The sequence below is a fragment of the Ips typographus genome, linkage group LG16, assembly GCF_016097725.1.
Source record: "Ips typographus isolate SLU linkage group LG16, UJ_Ityp_2.0, whole genome shotgun sequence".
Classification (NCBI taxonomy): Eukaryota; Metazoa; Arthropoda; class Insecta; order Coleoptera; family Curculionidae; genus Ips; species Ips typographus.
This window is the reverse complement of record NC_138437.1, coordinates 9514303-9538010: the sequence shown is the minus strand read 5'-3', so window position 1 is coordinate 9538010 and position 23708 is coordinate 9514303. Positions and strand designations below refer to the sequence as shown.

General features: G+C 34.4%; 5 protein-coding genes across 8 annotated transcripts in view; 3 read left to right on the top strand and 2 right to left on the bottom strand.

Annotated features, from left to right (window-relative positions):
* PlexA (plexin A) overlaps positions 1–8756 on the top strand; it is a 74445-nt gene extending 65689 nt beyond the window's left edge. For 2 of the 3 annotated variants that reach the window (XM_081993469.1, XM_081993471.1), the window contains exons 6-16: positions 490–619; positions 673–835; positions 1072–1280; positions 1339–1672; positions 1728–2307; positions 2743–3031; positions 3098–3349; positions 3404–4447; positions 4498–5449; positions 5509–5654; positions 5746–8756. In XM_081993469.1, coding sequence (XP_081849595.1) covers positions 490–619; positions 673–835; positions 1072–1280; positions 1339–1672; positions 1728–2307; positions 2743–3031; positions 3098–3349; positions 3404–4447; positions 4498–5449; positions 5509–5654; positions 5746–5922 — 4276 coding nt within the window. In that variant the 3' untranslated portion in view covers positions 5923–8756. The remainder of the gene's footprint in view (positions 1–489; positions 620–672; positions 836–1071; positions 1281–1338; positions 1673–1727; positions 2308–2742; positions 3032–3097; positions 3350–3403; positions 4448–4497; positions 5450–5508; positions 5655–5745) is intronic. The other variant, XM_081993470.1, reaches the window with a different exon arrangement.
* Positions 8757–9195: 439 nt separating this feature from the next.
* TppII (Tripeptidyl-peptidase II) lies at positions 9196–14828 on the top strand. The gene is made up of 11 exons (XM_081994204.1): positions 9196–9506; positions 9995–10123; positions 10175–10667; positions 10735–10978; positions 11593–12972; positions 13034–13268; positions 13321–13568; positions 13619–13848; positions 13903–14170; positions 14228–14393; positions 14444–14828. The coding sequence occupies exons 1-11, from the start codon at positions 9330–9332 to the stop codon at positions 14666–14668; spliced, it is 3795 nt and encodes a 1264-aa protein (XP_081850330.1). The 5' UTR covers positions 9196–9329; the 3' UTR covers positions 14669–14828.
* A 190-nt stretch (positions 14829–15018) lies between these two features.
* LOC145738984 (uncharacterized) lies at positions 15019–15719 on the bottom strand. Its single transcript, XM_081994222.1, has 3 exons — positions 15586–15719; positions 15432–15506; positions 15019–15379 (listed from the first exon to the last, which is right to left on the bottom strand). The coding sequence occupies exons 1-3, from the start codon at positions 15664–15666 to the stop codon at positions 15107–15109; spliced, it is 429 nt and encodes a 142-aa protein (XP_081850348.1). The 5' UTR covers positions 15667–15719; the 3' UTR covers positions 15019–15106.
* Positions 15702–18425, bottom strand: LOC145738986 (E3 ubiquitin-protein ligase MSL2-like). The gene is made up of 4 exons (XM_081994224.1): positions 17382–18425; positions 17150–17329; positions 16468–16699; positions 15702–16349 (listed from the first exon to the last, which is right to left on the bottom strand). The coding sequence occupies exons 1-4, from the start codon at positions 18177–18179 to the stop codon at positions 16246–16248; spliced, it is 1314 nt and encodes a 437-aa protein (XP_081850350.1). The 5' UTR covers positions 18180–18425; the 3' UTR covers positions 15702–16245.
* Positions 18426–18799: 374 nt separating this feature from the next.
* CkIIalpha (casein kinase II subunit alpha) lies at positions 18800–23299 on the top strand. Of its 2 annotated transcripts, none has more exons than XM_081994207.1 (6): positions 18800–19022; positions 20562–20830; positions 20888–21258; positions 21320–21559; positions 21619–21767; positions 22147–23299. In XM_081994207.1, exons 2-6 carry the CDS (start codon positions 20624–20626, stop codon positions 22242–22244), a joined length of 1065 nt encoding a protein of 354 aa, XP_081850333.1. In that variant the 5' UTR covers positions 18800–19022; positions 20562–20623; the 3' UTR covers positions 22245–23299. The 2 variants fall into 2 exon arrangements, with proteins under 2 accessions (XP_081850333.1, XP_081850332.1); XM_081994206.1 differs by lacking the exon at positions 18800–19022 and adding an exon at positions 19044–19196.
* The last annotated feature ends 409 nt before the right edge of the window (positions 23300–23708 follow it).

The following is a 23708-nucleotide window of genomic DNA, read 5'->3' as shown; positions in this document are numbered from 1 at the left end:
AGGGTGGTTTTTACAGTGAAACTTTGTAAATAAGATAAAGAACTAGGTATGTCTACTGCCTTTTCAGTATTCGCTAGTACAGACTAAAAACTTTGTTTTATACAATGTGGGGAGTTCTTCCCTTTTACTTCCAAACAAAGGCAACTTACGTGTTCAGGGATACAAAGTGTGTTAAGTCACAATTCAAACGCTGTGCACTTTAATTCCAAAGGAAAAGAATTATAAATACCTGGTGCAGATTTTATGCGTGATCTCCAAGAAAACTGAAATGGCCGTGCTTACATGCACGGCGTCGTTCATCAGCTTTTATGAAGGACGTAAAACTAGAGCTATTCCACCAAAAGGATGACGTATCGTAAAAGTATCTCCCAAGATTTATTTTCAAACATGGTGCACTTTTCTTAAGTTGCAACTTTTATTATTAAATCATGGTGCCACTCCCTCGGGTGTAATTTTCCTTTTTTGATAAAGAATTGTTCCTTCTTCCAGATGCAGTCTCAGATCTGATTGTCAAGACGCTGCTAAAGATCCTTTATATTGGATTAGTTACAAAAGTGGACGATGCACCACCATTACGTCAGTGATTCCCAATCAACTTCAACGAACAACAGCTAGAACAGTATGTTACAGTTAGCCACATTCCATAAAGTTTTTACTAGTAAATTATTTTAGTTGGACTTGGTAATTGATAATCTACCAAGCCTCAGTGGGCATTTCCTATGCGCTTTCACAGCTTTGGACAAAACTTTAGTAACCAATGCTACTCGAAAAGGGTCAGGGGTTAATTGTACCACCCCTAGAACTGATTTGTTGCCGTCAATTCCTGTTGGACAACGTAAGAAACTTTTTGGTATTTTTGCACAAAACTGATTAATTTGATCTGATTGATGACTGATTATAATCTAAAAATCAAAAAGAATAACAGTGGTAGAAATTTCTGTTTAGAACAAATGTCTTAAGGTGCACTACAAAAGTCGGTCAACTCTCAAATTGGAACCTGACAACAAAATTAACAGTTCCTCGACAGAATGCAGGACGATCTCCGAATACTAAAAACTGTACAATTTTCAGATCATTTTACGGCAAAATTATCAGTGAGAATGACCTCAGGACCAGATTTTGTTGCAACAAATTTTACATTTTTCGACTGCAACACATACAGTTCATGTACTCAGTGTGTGTCGTCTTCCTTCCCATGTGATTGGTGTGTAGATGGTCACAGATGCACTCACGACACTGCTGAAAATTGCAGGAATGACATTTTAGTAACGGGAGTTAGCGTAAGTACTTTACTCATTAAACTTTGAAATGCAATTCTTAGAAAAGTCATTATTTTAGCGTGCCGGTCCCAGTTATAGATCGGGACCTGCCTTTTGTCCTACTATCAATTCGACAGTGGGTAACAGTCCCGAGATTTTGGTGGCATCTGGGATTAAAAAGGCAATTAAAGTGAAAGTTCATATAATTGGGCAGTTCATTGTTCAAACTAGATTCGTTTGTCAATTTAATATTGAAGGAAGAGTTACGAGTGTGAATGCCCAACTTTTAGGAGATACCATTTACTGTGATTCTATGGAGTTTTCTTATTCATCTCGAGCTCCCAATATTACAGCTACTTTTGCTGTTATTTGGGGTAGTTCTAAACCTTTGGACAATCCGGATAATATTCACAGTAAGATTACTAGAGCATAACACTAAATTGTATTTTATTTAAATCTCTGTTTTAGTTGTAATATATCGTTGCCATGATATGGCTGATAATTGTGGGATTTGCCTAGCTTTATCTGAAAAGTACGAGTGTGGTTGGTGCCAAAGTTCAGATAGATGTGAAGTCAAAGAACAGTGTGAACGAGGGTCAGCCGTCTGGCTCAATAGAAGTCAAACCTGTCCCAATCCAGAAGTTACATCATTTAGTCCCGAACTAGGTCCATGGGAAGGAGGAACCAATATTACTATACAAGGCATCAATTTAGGGAAGACTTTCCAAGATATTTACACTGGAGTGAGCATAGCTGGGATCAACTGCCAACCTTATGAACATCTCTACATCAAAACTAAACAAATTGTTTGTATCGTTGATGGTCCTGGAACTAAAGAACCGCGTCAAGGACCGGTTACAGTCAAAGTTGAGGATTACAGAGGAGAATCAAAAACTCACTACCGATTTGTCGACCCGTCCATTACTGGCATTTCTCCGAGATATGGGCCAAAATCCGGAGGAACAGCTCTTCAAATTACAGGAGAATACATGAATGCAGGAAGTAACATTCAAGCTTTCCTCGAGGACTTACCGTGCAAAATTGTTTCGTAAGTACACTTGAACTAAGTAACAATGAATTGTATGGATGACATGCAATAATGGCAGGAAATATTCGAAATTGTTTTAAAACCATCACAACTCCGGTTTGCAATGCAGGCAAACTTTATTACAAATAATTGAATCGTTAAAAGCTTTAGCGGATATAGTCATTAAGTTAAAAGCTATATTGTACTAACCAGACTAGGAAGGAGGCGAAGAAGTATAAAATGTGGAAATTCTAAATATCCTAATCTCTTGAGTATATCTCCCCTTACTGTATTTATCTCCCCTCGACTTTCTTTATATAAAATGGCAGGTAATTTTATTGACTCAATATCCTTTAGAAGAGATATCACAAGTCTATTGTTAGCACAACATAAAAGCTTATTTTTATTAAATTTCTAAAATTATATCACCAAAAATATCACTTTTGTTTGTCTTAGAACGGAACAAAACAAAGCTTTATGCATAACAAGCGCTTCAAACACAACATCCAAAAAGAAACTGAGAATGAAATTTGACAAAGGAGATAGATACTTGGAAAACACTATGTTTGAGTATGTTGAAGACCCTGTCATCGAATCAGCTGAATCTGGAGTCCAAACTGGCCAGATAAAATTTCCTAAAGGAATTCCAGCTGGTGGAATAAAAATATCGGTTACCGGCAAAAACTTAGCATATATTCAAAAACCCCAAATGTATGTTTTCTACGAACAGAAAATGTTTATTAGTGTAAGTTAATCTGCAGCTATCATACTAACTGTATGTAACTTAATTCTGTTTTGGTATTTTGTATAGGCATGTTCCGTTCTGAGCAACACCAGCATGATTTGTGTGAGTCCCGTCATAGATGAAGTGGAGGACGCCAAACTGGACGCTGATGATCCGTTAAAACTTGAATACGGTTTTCGCATGGATAATGTAACTGCAGTCCAAAACCTAACTCAGTCTAAAAAAGAGTTCAATCCCTTCTTGTTGTATCCTAATCCAACTTTCTACCCCTTCGACAAGGAAGTAAAATATTACAAGTCTGACTATCTCAACATCAACGTAAGTCTATTCAACAACTGTATGCAGAAATAAATAAGACAATATCAATTTTAGGGTCAAAACATTGACAGGGCATGTCAAGAGTCTGACGTAGAGGTACGAATAGGAAAAAGCCACTGTAATGTGACGTCATTATCACGTCAGCAATTAACCTGTAGACCACCAGAAGTCCAACCTCTAGCTGTAGATCAAACAGGCCAACCGAATGGAGAAGCTTTACCCGAAGTGGTCGTAATAGTGGGAGGTTCACTTAGATATAATATTGGACACTTGTCGTACTCTTCACCGCAAAGTTTGAACGGAGCTTTAACTAAACCTGCATTATATGGAGCTATAATTATTGGAATAATCATTTTGGTGGCGTTCATAGTGTTTTTGATAGCGTATAGAAGAAAGTCCACAGAAAGCAACAGAGTGCTGAAAAACATGCAAGAGCAAATGGACATCCTGGAGTTACGAGTAGCAGCGGAATGCAAAGAAGCTTTTGCTGAGCTTCAGACTGAAATGACAGACCTGACTAGTGATCTTACTTCTGGGGGTATTCCCTTCTTAGATTACAGGACTTATGCTATGAAGATTTTGTTTCCTAATGAAGATGATCACCTTGTTCTTCAATGGGAACGTCCCGAGCTAATTTGTAAAGAAAAAGGCCTTCGACTATTTGGTCAGCTAATTATGAACAAAACCTTTTTACTGTTGTTCATAAGAACATTAGAAAGCAACAGATATTTTTCTATGAGGGATAGGGTGAACGTTGCTAGCCTGATTATGGTCACTTTACAAAGCAAAATGGAGTATTGTACTGATATTTTGAAGACTTTACTGGCGGAACTTATTGAAAAATGCATGGAAGGCAAAAGCCATCCTAAGCTACTGCTGAGACGAACTGAAAGTGTAGCTGAGAAGATGCTGAGTGCTTGGTTTACCTTCCTTTTGTATAAGTTTTTGAGAGAGTGTGCTGGAGAGCCACTTTTTATGTTGTTTAGGGCTGTAAAGCAGCAGGTCGACAAAGGTCCTGTAGATGCCATTACCTCAGAAGCTCGGTACTCTTTGAGTGAAGAGAAACTCATTAGACAGTTGATAGATTATCGACCAATGGTAAATTGTTTAAATGCATTTTATGACTTTAACTAAACGTAATTTTTCAGACGGTTTACGTATCAATTTCCCAGCAAGCATTTGTAGGTGGTTTGGACATTAACACTGAAAATGTTCCTGTTAAAGTTCTTGATTGTGATACTATTAGTCAAGTTAAGGAAAAATGCCTTGACACTATTTACAGGGCCACGCCATATTCACAGCGCCCTAGGAAGGAAGATTTGGATTTAGGTATGTTTAATTTGTTAATTTTATTAAGATATCCCAGTCGCAGCTTAATACTTGTTTCAGAATGGCGTACTGGAACCGCAGGAAGACTAATTCTATACGACGAAGATAGTACAACAAAAATAGAAGGCGAATGGAAGAGGAGAAATACTTTGCAACATTACAAAGTACCTGATGGAGGATATCTCAATCTAGTGTCCAAGCAAAGTTCGATTTACAATTTGAGCATCTTCTCAGACAAAAACGATAAAACCCACAAATACGAAACTCTTAATCTAAGCAAGCTGAGTTCTGTCAGCCCACCCTTAAGTAGGGCTACTAGTCCACTAAATCACGACCACGATCAAGGTCTGAAGTTTTGGCATCTAGTCAAACACCATGATAATGACAATCAGAAAGAAGGGGAGAGAGGGAATAAGATGGTGTCGGAAATCTATCTAACTAGACTTCTGGCGACTAAGGGAACATTGCAGAAATTTGTGGATGATCTCTTTGAAACCATATTTAGTACAGCTCACCGCGGTTCAGCTTTACCACTTGCCATAAAATATATGTTTGACTTTTTGGACGATCAAGCCCTGCAACATGGAATCTCGGACCCTGAGGTCGTCCACACGTGGAAAAGCAATTCCTTGCCTCTACGATTTTGGGTGAATCTTATTAAAAATCCCAACTTCGTCTTTGATATTCATAAGTCTAATATAGTCGACGCTTGTCTGTCTGTAGTTGCTCAAACATTTATGGATTCCTGTTCTACTTCCGATCATAGATTAGGTTTGTAATTTTTAACACGCAGTAGTCTAAATATTTACTTGACACGTTTTGGTTTACAGGAAAAGATTCTCCTAGTTCTAAGTTACTTTACGCCAAGGACATTCCTTGTTATAAGGATTGGGTCGAACGGTACTATTCTGACATCAAAATGATGCCAGCTATTTCAGACCAAGATATGAATGCTATGTTAGCTGAAGATTCCAGAGTAAGTATTATTGAAAATAATTATGGCTCATACCAACAAATATTAGTACCTAATTGATGTTTGGTAAAATATATTATTTTTTTTGTTTCAGCTTCATACAACAGAATTCAATACAAACTGCGCTCTGCACGAGCTGTATACTTACGCGATGAAGTACAACGAACAATTGACCGTAACCTTAGAAGAAGATGAGTTCTCCCAAAAGCAGCGTTTAGCCTTGAAATTGGAGCAAGCTCATAACATAATGAACGAAGCTGGGCAGCCATGATATTGGCCTGACCTGACGTGCCAGTCAGCAGAGCTTGATTTGATGTGCTCATCAGATGACACTTTGCCCATTCATCCTACCTCAGATGACGGAGTTGACCTGATGAGACCATCAGCACCGCCACTGTCACCTGCACTTCAGGAATTAGCATGCTGATAAATGTTATACGCCAAATTAGTCCCCTGGTTTCTTAGTTACTACTTGTCATCGATTATTGGGAATACGTTTAAATTAAAAATCAGTTAGGAAACATTGCTCATTCGATAAGTGCCTTTAGACGATGGGGTTTAGTTTGTCTGAAGGACTCTATTTCAAGGTCCATTTTTTGTTACATCACAGGCGACTAAATAAGTTTTACTTTTACCCATTCAGGTATTATCGATGAAGCCGTAATAAAAAAAAATCTTTGATGACTTGCGGCTGCTCAGAACGGGAAGGACTAAGTAATACATATCCCTACGGACTATTAATTCTGTGTGTGTTACGAAATTGCTGTTGTGCAATTATAATTGTTCAGTGTATATGAGGGGTCGATACTCACTCAAGTAACTCGAAGTGCCTCTAGTAGATTGAGTGGGTGTGTCCCCATAAATGAATGTACTATATTTTTATGATAACAATACTAGAGTTATGCTTTGTTGTGCTGATCGTTTCAGCCTTAGTCCATACTATCGATAATTGAAATATCAAATGAAATTCGATGCTTTTTTGATATGTGTATAACGACTACACATTTTACCGTATTTTTGTATTTTAGTTGGAATTCTGTACCCTACTTCTACTATCTACGCGTTTTTTTTCATTCAGGAAATGTTTCTCTATGTTCTTGGTGTCTGGACACTTAATATAAGTGCTAGAACTGTGTCTATTGATGTCATATAGTCGATCAATTTAGTAGAATTAAGGTACGCCACTCGATTGCAATCATTCTTGATTGTCTTCCGAAGCAAGGAAGCACCAGGGTGTAGTGTTAGTAGCGACCTTTCAATCACTTATTGTCAAAAAATCTATACATATGAATATGCTTCTTTTTTAATGGACCAAAAGATGATTTAGATCATACTCATTTTTTAATCGGGAAAACTTAAGGACATATCCGAGGCTAAAACTGGAAAAGTTAAAGTTACCATACTCCCCCCACCTGTTATGATTTGTATATACCTACTACAATATAGTAATTTATTTTTTTTTTAAATAACAAATCGTCTTTATTCAGTGTTTTGAGATATACTAAAGGCCAAATGAAGAGGGATTTTTAAAGAAAGTGTCAATTAACAGACTTTTTAATAAACCTTCAACACATTCATTAAGCTGTTTTCAAAACGAAGTCATATTTATATTGGGCTATAGTATAGGAGTTAGCAAAAATTACTTTAGCCAATTTAATGTGAATAATTAAATCCATCCTAATTAAAACTATAGTTATTGTTCAGGTTCAACAGATAGCATAACCAGTGAGTAACCCAAATCGCATTAATGTAATAGTTATTAATGTTAAAAACTATTTACAAAAAAGGTATCTCCATTAAATTGGCTTTTAAATCACTTTCCGGAGTTTCCGGTACGAATATCTTTTATTTTTTACTATGTAACCCTGTATGCCTACAATGCATATATTTGTAAATGACTTTATTCTTTATCTGGCACTTAGTGTATTGTCATTATATTGCAATGATAAATATACGTTTAACGTAATTTGTAGGCTAAATTTTTTTGTGAGTCCATTGCAAATGACGCAAAATAATATTATTATACAGGTCGATATGTGTTTTATGTATGTATATCATAAGGCTGTGTAAATTAGTATGGGCAAAAGCAGCATAATAATATGTTTCCTCTTTCTAGGCCCCCAACGACCCTGGGGCGGCACCAATAAAATTCAATTTTTCTTCTTAAAAGTTCGTAGAGCAAACAACGGCATGATAATTCTTTAAATTGAAAACTTTAGAAATTTCACTTCCTTGGATTGGTAATTTTTAGCACGTACATCATTACTGAATGTTTCATTGTTTCTATAGTTGATTTTAATTCCGTAATTTTTGTGACATAACTGTTTACATTAAAATAGATTTTTTTATTAATGTCTTAGTATATAAGAAGTTGTCATCAACATTCCTGTATAGTGAGAGTGTATTTGTATACTTAGTATAATTTTCTTATCTGTGAATACATTAAGCAAATCGGGGTTGCTTTTTCACATAAGGAAACATTCAGTGATTCCTATTTCAGTTGCAATATTAACTTTTTATTTCCATAAGGTATATAATATGTATATTTATCTGTTTGTGCTTTTAATTGTTTTAATAATTCAGTTTTATATATCTAAAAGACACATGTGGGTTTTAACTCTTAATTTCAGCTATATGGAAACCATTTATTAAGGGAACAAAATGTGAATGCTGCTACACGCATTAACGCATATATTAATCTATGTTTGCATTTATAAAATATTGTTACCGTCCTTGCTGGAACAATGATGATTTTTTCCAACATAGCTTAAGCAAGCATATCACATGGATCTTTTTCAATTCGAACCTACAAATATTGTGTTTTTTTTTATTTTTTTTTATGAATTTTATTTGAGTATGTGTATATAGAATTTTTATGCCAAAAATGCTTCTGAACAACTGCATAGTAAGAATTGTAAATAATAAATGTATGTATGTAAAGTATGGCTTGATGAATGGTTAATGTGTTTATATGTACGCATCCATCGGTATATTCATAGTATTGTATGTACATCTGATTGCATCTGCAATAATATGAATGGTAATGTATTACTATATGTTATTTTAAAAGACTGAATGGAGTTACTAAACTACTTAATAGAAAAATGTCCTCGTTTTATTTCATTTTTATCCTATAAACCTTGGCAATAATTATTATCAAAAAGAAAATAATAATATAGTAAATTATGACTCCATAAAGCGAATTTAAACTGTGTGAGAAATAAAGCTGAACACAACAAATTATCTGCTTCGGACATAAATTAAAGAAATAGTCTTGGGGTAATATAGACTATCTTAAAACACGACGCTGGTAATAATGTATTTCAATTAAAAAAAAATACAAAAATATTTCTCTTGATTCAGATATCAAACCAGCAGTAGAAAACAAATCTCCCACGGTTTTAGGCAACATGCAATACATACATCTCCCATCTCCTCCAACTGTCTCCCTTAATACATAAGAATAAGGTCCCAGAAAACAGGGGGCCAATTGACATTGACTTAAAATTAAACTCACTTTTTGACATTCGACATTGACACTTCGCCCCCCACAGACAGACTGCACATAGGTTAAAGATGATTATTCAAAATTCCTCTTTCATCATTTTGGAGTAAACAGATAAAATACTATCTGATTTCCTTTGTTGATTTTTATTACATTTCGTAAATTAGTACTGCATGATGGACAGGGGTAACGAAATACCAGTTGATACGGAGTTTCCGGTATGGGGCCTTCTTCCCAAGAAGGAGACAGGAACTGTATCCTTTTTATCAAAATATCCTACATATGATGGGAGAGGCATTGCTATAGCTATTCTGGACTCAGGAGTTGATCCGGGAGCCCCAGGGTTACAGGTAATTTACTTAGTTATTTTAAGTTTTCTAACAAGAATTTATTCATGCAATCCATCAATCAATGTATTAATATGTGTCAAGAACATTGACCAAATACTCATCAGAACTCAAGGGCATTTTAGTTTTTTTTTTCTGTTGTGCAAATTGCTAACTTTTATAAGTAAATAGTACTTTGGTAAACAATACCAGATAAGAATACTTTGATGAGGTGTTAACATTTTTTTGAATTTTGTGGAAAAATATTACCTACTTATTCAAATGATTAGAAAATGCAGTTTACTTGAAACTGAACATTTATAATTCCAGGTAGAATATAGTTCTGTAGATACTTAAATTTGTGTTGGAGTTCAGTTTAGAAACAAATACATAACTATAAATTTTTCCAATATCCTATGAATTATCTCAATCAATGTCACACATATTTAATCTAATTTAGTTAAGATAAGACTATTATGCTAGATGAAGAAACTAACCACCTCTCTCTTCAGATAACATCTGATGGTAAAGTAAAGGTAGTAGAAAGGTTTGATTGCAGTGGTTGTGGTGATGTCAGTACCAATGTTATTGTCCAACCTGAAGATGGATATATAACAAGTCTTACAAAAAAAAAATTAAAGGTAACTAGGGAAAAAATTTTAAATACAAATTTTAGCTTGAGCTACTTTTAGATACCTTTAAACTGGGTGAATCCATCTGGAGAGTATAGGCTTGGAGTTAAAAATGCTTTTGATTTGTACCCTGATAGATTAAAAGACAGAATAAGGGCAGAGTATAAGAAGAAAAAATGGGATGAAGGGCAAAGAAAATTACTAAGTGACCTGAATCGTGATTTAGCTAAATTAGAAAATCAACAGAATAATAGTAACAATGAAAGTCACAAACTAGAAAAAGAAGACTCTGAAGCAAAGTTAGATATTGTTAACAATCTAGATAAAAAGTTTTCTGATTCTGGGCCAGTATATGACTGTATACTTTATCATGATGGTGAAAAATGGATGTGTTGCATTAACACAAGTGAAGAAGGTGATCTCACAAAGTGTCCTCTTTTAGGGGAATATAGTGTTACTCATGAATATTTACCTCTCACAAATTCAGATAATCTAAATTTTAGTTTTAATGTTCACAATAATGGAAATGTTCTTGAGCTAGTTGGTGTCTGTTGTAAGTAGTCACAAAACATGTTTGGTCATAAATTATTATAACAAACAACTGTCTAATCATTTTAAAGCAAGTCATGGCACTCACGTAGCTGCAATAGCGTCCGCCTATTTTCCGGACTCGCCAGAACAAAATGGTGTAGCCCCAGGTGCTCAGGTTATATCTCTTACTATTGGAGATGGCAGATTGGGATCCATGGAGACTGGCACTGCTTTGATTAGAGCTATGATTAAAATAATTGAATTAAAAAAGAAAATGGATATTCATGTAATTAATATGAGTTATGGTGAACATGCTCATTGGGTTGATGCTGGGTAAGTTTGGACTATTTAGTCAAATGTAGCCCAGTAGGATTCTGTTAATAGAGTATACTATAAATAAAAATGTTATTGTCCATGCTTTCCTGTACAGTTGTCTTGATAAAAAACTGTCTACCTGTATTTTATTGGAATTTTATTGGAAGCCGAATTTTTGCGATGTAACGGGTTTCACAAATGCGAAAGCGAAACACGGCTCAAAAGCTGTGTTTGTAAAAGACAGTAATTTCAGATTGTTTTTTGCTTAGTTTTCAGTTTATAGGTGAACTAGTTAGTAGGGCTAGGACGGTAAATAATTATGGTTGTTATTTTCTTTATTGTTATAATGAAAAATAATCATGTAATTATTGACATTGACGGAAAAACATCAATCTGCTTTTATGATTAATAAACACATGTAACTGACTTATTATGTTCCATGAAACTTTTCCGTCGCAAAAATTCGGTTATAGGCATTTCTCTTATTAAGGCAGCTCACTCAATGACTGACCAAAACTATTGCAATACAAGTATCTTAGCGATTTTTACATTTCAAACTCCCGACTCTAATTAAAATTAACCGGATTCTACTGTATATAAATTCCCTACAAATAGAAACTGAAAACTTGCAGGAGAATTGGAGATTTAATTGACGAAATTGTAAATAAATATGGTGTAACTTGGGTATCATCAGCTGGTAACAACGGCCCTGCCTTAGGAACTATCAGTACACCTTCAGACATAAATGATGAACCAATTATTAGTGTGGGAGCTTATGTATCGCCGGAAATGATAATAGCAGAATATGCCTTGAAACAAAAGCTTCCAGGTTCTCCATACACTTGGTCATCAAGGGGGCCAACTGCCGATGGAGGAGTTGGGGTGCATGTTTGCGCACCTGGAGGCGCAATTACCTCTGTACCAAATTTCAATTTGCGGTATTCCCAACTAATGAATGGGACGTCCATGGCTTCTCCTAATTGTGCTGGAGCAATATGTCTTCTTTTGTCTGGAGTAATTCAACAAAACCTGGCTTACTCACCATATTTAGTTAGGAAGGCTTTAGAGAATACTGCCAATTTCATTGAAGGTGTAGAAATCCTGGCTCAAGGTGCAGGATTAATACAAGTAGACAAGGCTTTTGATTACTTAGTAGCATACCATAACGTCGCAGAAAGAGACGTTCGATTCGTTTTGCAATGTGGTTCAAGCAATTCCAAAGGGATTTATTTAAGATCGAAATTAAATACTGACAAACATACGTTTAAAGTTAGTGTGGAACCTCATTTCTTAAACGAAGATGAAGTATTACCTGAAAAGAAGATTCAATTCAATATGAAGTTAGTTTTAACTTGCTCCAGCGATTTCGTCCAGTTCCCCAAGCATTTAGACCTCTCCAACATGATGAGAACGTTCTCAGTTGACATTGATACATCCGCAGTGCCTGAAGGACTGCATACAACTTTTGTGAACGCTTACGACACCACTTGTATTGCCAAAGGCCCAGTTTTCAAAATTCCCATTACCGTAATCCAGCCCAAAGAAATTGTGCAGCCAAAATTCAATGTCGGATTCAGCAACATCAGTTTCAAACCAAATACTATTAAAAGGCATTACTTTGTGGTTCCAAGATCTGCAACTTGGGCTGTCTTAAAACTGACTTCTAATGAAGACAGCGGTAGATTCATGATCCACACAATGCAGTGTCTACCACGACAACACTGCAAAGCTTTGGAATCAGTGAAAACTGTTGGTGTAACTTCGAAGACTGAAACTTGTTTTAATTTTGAAGTTAAAGAAGATATGGTCTTAGAATTAGTAATTGCTAAATATTGGGCTAATCTGGGAGAAGTCACTTTAGACTACAATATTGCGTTTTATGGAGTTAAGCCCGACAGACCGGCTATTAATATGCATTCGGCTGATGGTATACATAGTGTTGAAGTGAAAACGTTGCAAGGAGAAGAGATTTCACCCTCTATTACTTTAAAGAATTCAGTGCAAATCTTAAAGTAAGTTACGTTTATTATTATAATTTTAGTTGAAAGTTAATTAACTAATGCAACTTTCTAGACCGATCGAAAATAAGATAGCGCCATTATCAGATCGAGATGTAATACCTCCGAGTCGGCAAATTTATGAACTAGTATTAGTATATTCATTCAGTATTATTAAATCGTGCGAAGTATCGCCTAATCTGGCACTTCTTAGCGACATGCTATACGAGTCCGAGTATGAGTCGCAGCTTTGGCTGCTTTTTGATTCCAATAAACAGCTACTAGGTAGTGGCGACGCATATCCTAATAAGGTAGTAATGCTGACCTGACGAGCTTACGTGGTTTTTAAACAGAATTTTTTAGTACTCTGTTAAACTTGAAAAAGGCGATTACATTATAAGGCTTCAAGTTAGACATGACAGGAAAGACTACCTTGATAAAATTAATGAGGCGCCTTTGCTTCTGCAGCAAAAATTAAACACCCCAGTAACAATGGATGGGTATTGGTCGTACTCTCAAGCTTTGATTGGTGGAAAAAAAGCTGGGGTAACCCAAAATTCCAATCCGCATACAGTGATTCCATTGTATATTGCACCTTTATCTTCTGATAAGTAAGATTTACTGTTTTTTAACAGAACAAACATAAATCCAACTATTTTAGATTCTCTCTTAAATCCAACAACGCCGCTCACTATTTATCAGGGACTATAACATATGCCAAGGATGAAGTTGGAAAAAAGGTTGCTACATATCCGATAAAATATGTTCTTGCTGATAACAGTAGCCCTAAGAAGTCAGGTGGAAATGGTGTTTCTGTATCAGAAAAGTCAAAAATGGACGAATATAATGACTTGGTCAGAGACTTAGGTATAGGATGGATTCCCAAACTTGGTAATTGATAAAATTTTATTTAAAGCCATATATTTTAATGTACATTTTTTGTAGATAAGGAATCTGGGGAAAAACTTTATGACGAATTGTTGATATGCAATGAAAACCATCTGCCAATTTACTCCTCTTACCTCCAGTTGATTGATCCACTGGATAAAAGAGCTCTTCCAAATATCAAAAAGAAACCCACTGCCAGTGTAGAAGAGCTTACTAAAGTTGTGACCACCTGCGATAAAGTCCTTAGCAGCGTTAATGAAGAAACTGTTTTAGCTTATATGGCAGTTAAGACTGATTTAAGACTTGACGCTGCCAAATACAAAACGTATACAACATTAGCTAACTCAAAACTTACTGAAACTATATATATTTTCCTTTACAGACAGATGGAACAGCAGAAAAATGTCTATCTGGAATGCTTAGCTAGGAAGGGTATTGCTCTTTGCCGACTGACTTTTTTAAATGCTGATGAAGACGAGGACCGTAACGTGGAAATTTCTAATGTCTGGAAATCTATTGTGAAATTTTTGGATCCTAGTGATGCTAAGGTAGTTGTCAGATAACTTTTATACCTCTAGGAATTACAATAATTTGTTAGGTCATGACTTCGCATGTGCTGTATTTTGCTATCTGGCAATCATATGTAAAGCAACATTATGGAAGACTGCTGAAATACCTTCTCAAACTTCAGGATGATAAACCTAATGAAGATTTGGAGAGAAGAATTATAGATATTTACCGGGAGTTGAAATGGAATCATATAGTTGACTATATGGAAAGGCAGCTTCCGTCGAAATATCCCATTGCGTATAGACCATTTTAATTTATTATATTTTGCGTATTGCATTGAGTTATATATAATTTTGCTAATCTTTTTAAATATTTCAATTCTACTATTATATATAGGCATACATTTCTATTTGGATATTTCATATTGTCTAAAAAACAGTAAGCAATATAAACTTTATTTGAAGATTAATAAAGTAATTTTTTCCCATGTACCACCTACTTTTTAAAAATATTTGGATTTATCACAATAACAAGGTGAATTTGAATTTAAATATTTTACAAACATCTTGTCATCACATGTTTATCAAAGTTAAAAATAATGGTTTGGCAGTAGCACTTCACAGCCAGAAGAGCTAAAAAGATTATTAAATGCAAACTAAATGATACAAAAAATATTGTATTAAAAGTGTAACAAACCTTAAAAGTTACAAAAATAATTAAACAAACACAAGATATTACGATCTTATCTACATTACATCATTATATCTATTGACCCATCATCTTCATCAGAACTCAGCTTAACAGACTCAGTACTACTTTCATCTGAAGGATCGATTTCATCATAATTGATGATATCAAACTTAATAGGATTCTTGCAGCCTTTACAGTTGCAACCTGTACAAGCCTTATTATTGCCAAAACATTTACATCTTTTAGCAAAACAGGTGGAACTCTTTTTTTGTCCAGTAGAACGTTTATTAGTGCCACAACGACAACCTTTACTTGAGACAGGATTAAACAGAACCTTAAAATTATTTTTACACTCCGAAGCACAGCGATTTTATAAATATACTTACTCCGTTAAAATGATCCAAAACGTCTTTTGTGGTTGCATAAGGTATCTTAATTATTGTTGGTTCATTGGCTGTTGCCTGAAAAACTCAAAGTTATACTCTGTTTTAGGAGCTGAAAAACTTCCAAAATATATCTATGGGAACCATGAAAACATACATTCATTTTCGCTGTTGCATATTTGCTACAAGTTGCATCAAAGTCTTCACGTTTTTCAAAAATTGCGCCATACCATACCATATATCCGATTTAGGAGAAAAAATAAAAACAAAAAGTTGATATGTATACAAAAATGTATTCAACCAATATATCTTAAAAGTTACTTTAGTACATTCTAAATAAAAAAATATAATACTCTATTCTCCAAATATCACAACACACAGAACAATATGTCCTTATCTGTTTTGTACAAATTAACCTAAAAATTGAATAACCTACTTTACTATATACAGTATAAAAAAAAATGATAAGAAGTGTCTAGACATGGTGCTCGATCTTTTAGACACTTTGTATATCCAATTTTTTTTAATATCAAAAACATAGAAAACAAAAAAAAAATAAAACGAGATTTTGAAAACATTACGCAAAATAATGGCAAAACTAATAAGAAAAAAAATAAATAGGGGCTTATTATCTTGGAAGTAAAACATAATCATCTTTAGACAGTAGTCAAACTTTGAATTCAAAATGTTGATTTAGTTTGGTATTATTGTCTCCAAACCCCTGAAGATCTTAAATTCCAAGAATAAAAATGGTTTAATTTCAAACAGTTAAAAGAAAGTGAAAAAGCCAAATAAAAAGCACACAGTAGAAAACACCCTATACTACCGTAATATCAGATTCCTCTTCATCTTCAGTCAATTCATAATTTAACAAATCCAATGGAGTTAAATTTTGTATTGCGTCATATCCGCTGCTAAACACTAAAAAAGATGTTTTTTAGATTTAGGTCCTAAACAGAGATCAAAATCAATCTAGGCTAAAACTTTTGCCAAATGCCTTCATTAAATGCGGAAATGTTTTCAAAACCTAAGTCCTTACATTTGTAAGCTTTGAACTGGGAATTTAGAGGTTCTGCCGTAAAAAATTGTGTATCCAATTGGAGCGTGTCAAGTTTCATACTGGTCATAGGTTCATCCTCTATAATAGGTAGAGGTGCTAATTGTTGAGGTGGAGGTGTTGGTTGCAATATTTGAATTTGTTGAAGTTGAATATCTTGAATTGGTGGCATTACTATTTGTGGACTCTCTAGTTCTGGTATAAATGGCATCACCTGTATAAATATTGGTTGGTTTGATGTCTTATATGGGACATTACAGATTCAGCAAACTTAAATATATACCTACTTGCCAAATCAAAAACCAATACACAGTTTTGTTACTACAAGCAAATTTAGATATCTGGTAAAGAAACTTTGCACAACTATAAAACCCCACACAAAACTGAGCATACATGTAATTATTAACTAACTTCTCAAACACCTTATTAATTGGTCACAGCAATAGTTCAAACCTGGAACCTCATTAAAAATATGCCAAAACATGATAACTAGTACAGTGTTAATTAAGTTGAAAGCAAAAGGAAAATGCTTAAATAACAACCCAACTAATAAAGTTAATACCTAAAGTGAGTTTTCATGCGGTAACACCCAGGTTGCAAACAAAACATTATTAGTAACACCAAGCTCAAATATACACATCTTCTCAATTAAGACATAACTCACCTTTTGACCATCAGCTCTATGTGGGTTTCGGCATCCCCTACATTTGCAATTAGTACAAGCCTTACTTTCAACATAACAAGGGCATCTCTGGCCACAACAGGTTAATTTGCCAGGTGTGGCTGTTGCATTACCACAGCGGCATCCTCTTTTTGGTTTTGCACAAGGTTTTTTGAATAAAACCTAGGAACATTTATGTTATAAAAATGTTGGACTTATGTATATTTAAGTATACCTTTTCACTTGAGAAGTCATTTGGTTGAATAGTATTTACATCACTAAAAGTTACAGGAACATTACTTAAATTTATATTTGTACTCTCCTTTGGTTTCCTCTTAAAAGTAATTTTACTTCCAGATCCTGGATAGACAACTGAGTATAATGATGAGGTCCTACTTTGATTGGAACTAGCTATAGACTTTGAACATTCACCTTGGGATGAAGACTGAGAAACAGGTGATGAACTAGATGATGAACTTGTATATACACAAGGCAATATGGAATAAGTTGATTTTGGCAGTCCCCCTTGGCTTTCATAGTTATCTTCAAATGTTGCTCCCTCCCTAATAAGCTGTATTAAATTTGTTGCTCCCCTTTCAAATCCCAGTCCAGGTTGGCTGGCTTGCATTTTGATACAATTAAAAATTTCTGACTTCAACAAATTCATACACATTTTTTTATACATCTGCATAAGTATACGTAGACTTCTGTTGTCAGTGTATTCAGTGCAATCTTTGCAATTATCACATTGAGGTTTAATTTTTTTTCTACCTCCTCTACATTTTCTACAAACGTGATGTTGACATTGACCTCCAGCAGGAGTGAGAGGGTCAACTAACAACATGGAACATACAACACAGCAGAGTGAATTCCTTAGGTATGGTACTAGCCTATATAAGTCTTGCCATGACTGAGGGTTTAAAGCATCTGCCTTTAAGATTATTTGAGTTGTGGTTACATACAAATTAGTTGAATTCATTCTAGTTGGGGATTGTGGTGAAGGTTTTTCGGCTGGAGGCGAAGATGAAGACATAACTACAGCTGAAAGAGGTTTTCTTCAATTGGACTTTACATGCATACACTTGACACACCGATGGTGGTAGTTTCAAAGCTACGGAATGTACGTTGGGACATTTGGAAACATCTCCAGACATTTAAATTAAAGAATCTTGCTAACAACAATTTTACGATATGAATGTTTTAATATTTATGTTGTTTTAGTAGTTGTTTTTGATTTTAAATAATCAAAATCAATGTTGCCAAATGTGACGTTGACGTGTACTTTCAAACTTTGATAGGTGACGTAGTTTTGACTTTAATTTGTCATATAATATTGACCATTTTAAATTTTAAAACATTTGCAGCTAAGTTAAATAATAATTAAGAAACTAAAGCAACGAAAATAGGCAAAGTCATGTCTTTTTTGCCTAATTAGAATATAATCAAAAATTTTACATTAGGCAACCATGTTTCGTTCTTTTCATTTCACGCCTTTTCCCAGTCGTTTAATTTATTGTCTTCGTCTACTGCATGTATTAAACAAGGAGCGACAATATAGTTTTAAATCTGATTGGCTGAGCGAAAAGACTGAATACTAGTGAATACCCTATCCCCAGTATTTTTCGAATCATCCCGCGGCAACACCGATTGAACAATTCACTTTTAGAGGGGTATCGCATATACTGTAGTAAGGTGGTTACGTTACGAGTAGGTTCAGTCACAGGCGGCATGAAAATTCCTTCCATCTTGGTTCTTTCCTGAGTCGCGTGTGAAGCCGGCTTTAATATAGTTTTTCTGAGTTTTCCGGTGAAAAATTCACTCAAGTAGCGATGTGCAAATGTAGTAAACCTTTCAGCGAATCGATCCATTAAACTAGGTAGGAAGTTTTTAATGTTAATATATATTTTCCAAGTATTTAAAGTGGGGAATGGCGTGTGCCTCGTCCTACCTATACAGAGTTGTTGACTATGAATATCGCAGATTAGAAGAATCTGTGCAGCAGTTATGCTGATTATATGTTCTAGATTAGCAAAACTCTGTTTTAAACAAGGTAACTAGAGAGCTAAGTTTAGCTATTAGTACGTCACACCATTCCTTGTCTTCAATTAATCCTATTAAAACAGCACTATAAACATATCCTTACTATTCAATGATTTCATCATTTGGCCTTACTTTAAATTTAAGTCTTAAGCTTATTTTATTACAACTGTTGAAGGCATTGATTTGTAATTGAACAAGATTATAAACTTATCTCTCAATTAACCAAACTTTCAAAGTAACCTTTACAAGCATTTTATGTTGGAGGTTGGAGGACTACCTAATACCACATTTTTTAGTTCAACTTTTATTTATTAAAAAAAAACTATTATGCTGATCTATATAAAGCCAATTCAATTATTTCATTTTATTAGTTTTGAGATTGTATAAATTACAAGAGCCTGATGTTTTTTTTTTCATATACAGGCTGTTGAGTTTCCATCACTGTAACTTAGTAATATTTTTGTATTTCATTTGTGTTTTAAGTTGTTCCTTGGTCTATTAAAACAGAGCAGAGCATCACATTTTGAATATTGTGGATTTGTAACAAAAGTTATGTTGAAGGCATCTTCACCTAGTTTTTGAAAATCACTATTTTTCAGGTTGATTCAGATTTGTTTTCAAATTTTCCAGTTTTACAGTATCTTCTGACAGCTTACAACCATGTTGATGAAAATGGGATCTTTAGATGGTTAAGACTGCTAGTCAGTTTTCAAGTTTGTAAAGCATTTTCTGATGGTTTGAGCTGTGCAGAAACCAAAAAATATTACACAAACCTTTTTAAGTACATAAGGCCATATTATGATGAGTATAAATGAGTTACATTGAGCTGCTTTGTACTCACTGAGCAAGAGAAGGTTCAATGACAGATCCTGCACAAAATAGTCTCATATTTTGGTATTAGAGTTGAGTTTTGTTCATTTTAACATTAACTGTGTATACTCTAAAATTAGCATGAACTCCTTGACTGCATTTGTGTTGACACTGCATATGATAATCAAGAAATTAAGTAGTTGGGTGTAGTGTCACATTTGCTCTTTATACCAAATTTAATTACATTTTATTGAAATGCTTATATTGCCATTTACATTTGAAACATTAAATGCAGATATAAATTTTCCAGGAAATTTTTAAAATACCATTAAAAAGACTTTAATGACAACATATTTATGTCTTTGAAATGAATGAATCTCTGGAAATGATTTTAATCAGGTCAAAACTCATACACAAAGAATAGGAAAACTGAAATTCATCATTTACACACCTAGTTTTATATGTTAAAAAGCAACATTGAAAATTTGAGTCTGTTAACATCTACTGATCTAAATAATCCAGAATTGTTTAAAATGATGTTAATCTTCTTATTTCTTTGTTTTAGTTCGTGAAATACATCCATATGTTCAATATTTGTTTACTACCTCTATAAAGTATAGTAGTAATATGGCATTACCTAGTCGGGCAAGAGTTTACGCCGATGTGAATTCTCAGAAACCTAGAGAATACTGGGACTATGACAGTTATGTAGTGGATTGGGGTCAGCAGGATGATTACCATCTGGTCCGGAAATTGGGTAGAGGAAAATATAGTGAAGTTTTTGAAGCAATTAATGTTCTAAATAACGAAAAATGTGTAGTTAAAATATTAAAGGTCAGTTGATGGTTGGATAGTTGAAAGTGGTAGTTAGTGATGTAATGTCTTTTTTAGCCGGTAAAAAAGAAGAAAATTAAAAGAGAAATAAAAATATTAGAAAATCTCAGGGGTGGTACCAATATAATAACTTTAGAAGCAGTTGTAAAAGACCCGGTGTCCCGAACACCAGCGTTAATATTCGAACACGTTAATAATATAGATTTTAAACAATTATATCAAACCCTAACTGATTTTGATATAAGATTTTATTTATATGAACTGCTCAAAGCTTTGGATTACTGTCACAGCATGGGCATTATGCACAGAGACGTTAAACCTCATAATGTAATGATAGATCATGAAAATAGAAAATTACGCTTAATTGATTGGGGCTTAGCAGAATTCTATCATCCAGCCCAAGAGTACAATGTTCGAGTAGCGTCCAGGTAAATTGCATATTGCCTGACATTCAGACAGTGCCAACTCAGCACTGAAACGAAATTTTAGATATTTCAAAGGCCCTGAACTGCTAGTAGATTACCAAATGTACGATTATTCGCTAGACATGTGGTCTTTGGGTTGTATGTTAGCATCAATGATATTCAGAAAGGAACCGTTTTTCCATGGGCATGACAATTACGACCAGTTAGTTCGCATTGCCAAAGTATTAGGGACTGAAGAACTGTTTGAATATCTCGACAGATACCATATAGAGTTAGATCCACGATTTAACGACATTTTAGGAAGGTAGGTTTGGTTGATTTTTAAAGTTTTGTTGAACCAAACTGAGATCTTTTGTTTTGCAGGCATTCAAGAAAAAGATGGGAGCGTTTTGTACATAGTGAAAACCAGCATTTAGTTTCTCCTGAGGCTTTAGACTTTTTGGATAAGCTGCTACGTTATGATCATATGGAACGTCTTACAGCTAGGGAAGCAATGGAACACGCTTATTTCTGTAAGTTGGTCTAATAGACCTAAAACTTTTTTTGATAATTTTACTTTGGTGGGAGTGGCTAGTTTAAAAATATTGATGCAGACCTCTAATCCCAAATTGTTAAAAATAACTCAATCTGACGCATAGGTTTAAGAATTTATTTTAAATTGTGGGAAAGGCAACCCAATTGTTTTTTCAGCTTTTGTGCTTCAATGTTCAGGTTCTATGACGTAATTTTGGAAGTGTTTTGGTGTCTTATTGATATGCTGATAATAAAACTTTAAAATTAATGAGAAATAGGAAAAAAAAATAAAGGGCTAAAAATAAGAAAGTCCTTACATGAATTTTAAAGGTTTGACTAGAAAAAAATTGACACTTAATGGGGGACAATTACTTACAGATCCGGTAGTAAAAGAGCAGTGCAGAATGATGTCAGCCGTATCTTCGTCTCCCACTCCATTATCTGGTGGTTTGTCTGTTGTAGGAGTTGGAGAGTAAGCTGTTCAATAAGTTTCTTTATACTTTTATTATTTATGCCATACAGAGTGTACAATAGCTTCTAGCTGTGTCCTACGATTTTGACTGTAATTGTAAAATCGTTACAGATGATTCATAGCCGGTTCAGTCACTAACAAGCTGTACTTTTTGTAGTGTTTAAATTGTATTTTGACTGTAAAATTGGAGATAAAATTGCCTCAGTGAGGGTGGTTTGTATAAGTTTTACAATAAGTTAAGAGCCAGTTTAGGGTTTCATTTTTCGATAAGTAAGGTGAACTGGCCTTTTCAAAGTACTGGGTGTTTCACTAACAGTGGGAAAGTTACGAGTACTTAGAAATTTGATTTCATTCTCATTGTTGTGACTGTCTGTACTGAAAACACCCTTACGGTCGATGCGTATACATTCTAAAATGCCGCAGAAGTTGGTTCTTTAAGGCGGCCTGTATTTTGGTGTATTTTTTTAGATAAATAAACTTGTATAGTAGTGTCCAAGAAACTTTTCAGTTTTAAGGGGGACTTAATCATAGTGGTCGCAATTAATAGAACCTTCTTTTGCACACGTCATTAGTAAAGGTTAAATTGATTTGATTATGCCGCTTCAAAGAATGATAAAAGTTTCAGTTATCAAGTATTTACTTATATATATATAGTTGAAATTTATTGCTGGCATAGTCATCATCTGGTTAATTATCTCTTATATGTTATGTATATTTTGGTTTATATAGCTGTAAATTTGTTTCTTAACTACCGTTCTTGAAATTTTTTAGTGTTGTGGTTTAACACTCCAACTTAAGCATACATTTTGCTATTATGGCGGAATTTTGTACCACTTGGTTTTTGTGTTAAAGTCAGGTTTTGTTTCTTAACTTATTTGGTTTAATATTTAACTTTCATATATTTTTTTTGGATCATCATTCTTAACTCCCACTTGGGAAGTCTATCCGAATTGTCAGTCTGATGGAGAGCAATTTTAATTGCTAGGAAGATGATCCAGGAATTTCTTGAAAGTTATTGCGTAAGTAACTACTAGTATGTATATTAAATAATTTTGTTATTGTGTGAGTCTTATTTTCCTTAAATTACAAACATAACAATCTATGAACATTGTCAATGAGACTTTTGTTCTGTTATTCAGTTATTGCCAAATCATTAAAAGAAAGGCAAAGGTCGCAAACCATAGCATTTTCTTTTTTGGCTTCACCAACTGGGGTACTTCGCCAGCTCGAAACGTAAGAGACTCAGATAGTCGGGCTAGAGCCCCAGATAGCTCTGTTTTTGATCGGTTAAGTGCTGTGACTCTTCTACGTTAGGTGGATCGGACATATGTTCGCATTTCCATCGGCTATACTGTTACTCTCCAACAAAGGGCAGACAACACTACTACGCCCACAGGACTATCTCACACATTACACAAACCATAGCATTCATGTGGCTGTTTAGTAGTAGTGTTAACAAGCACACTCT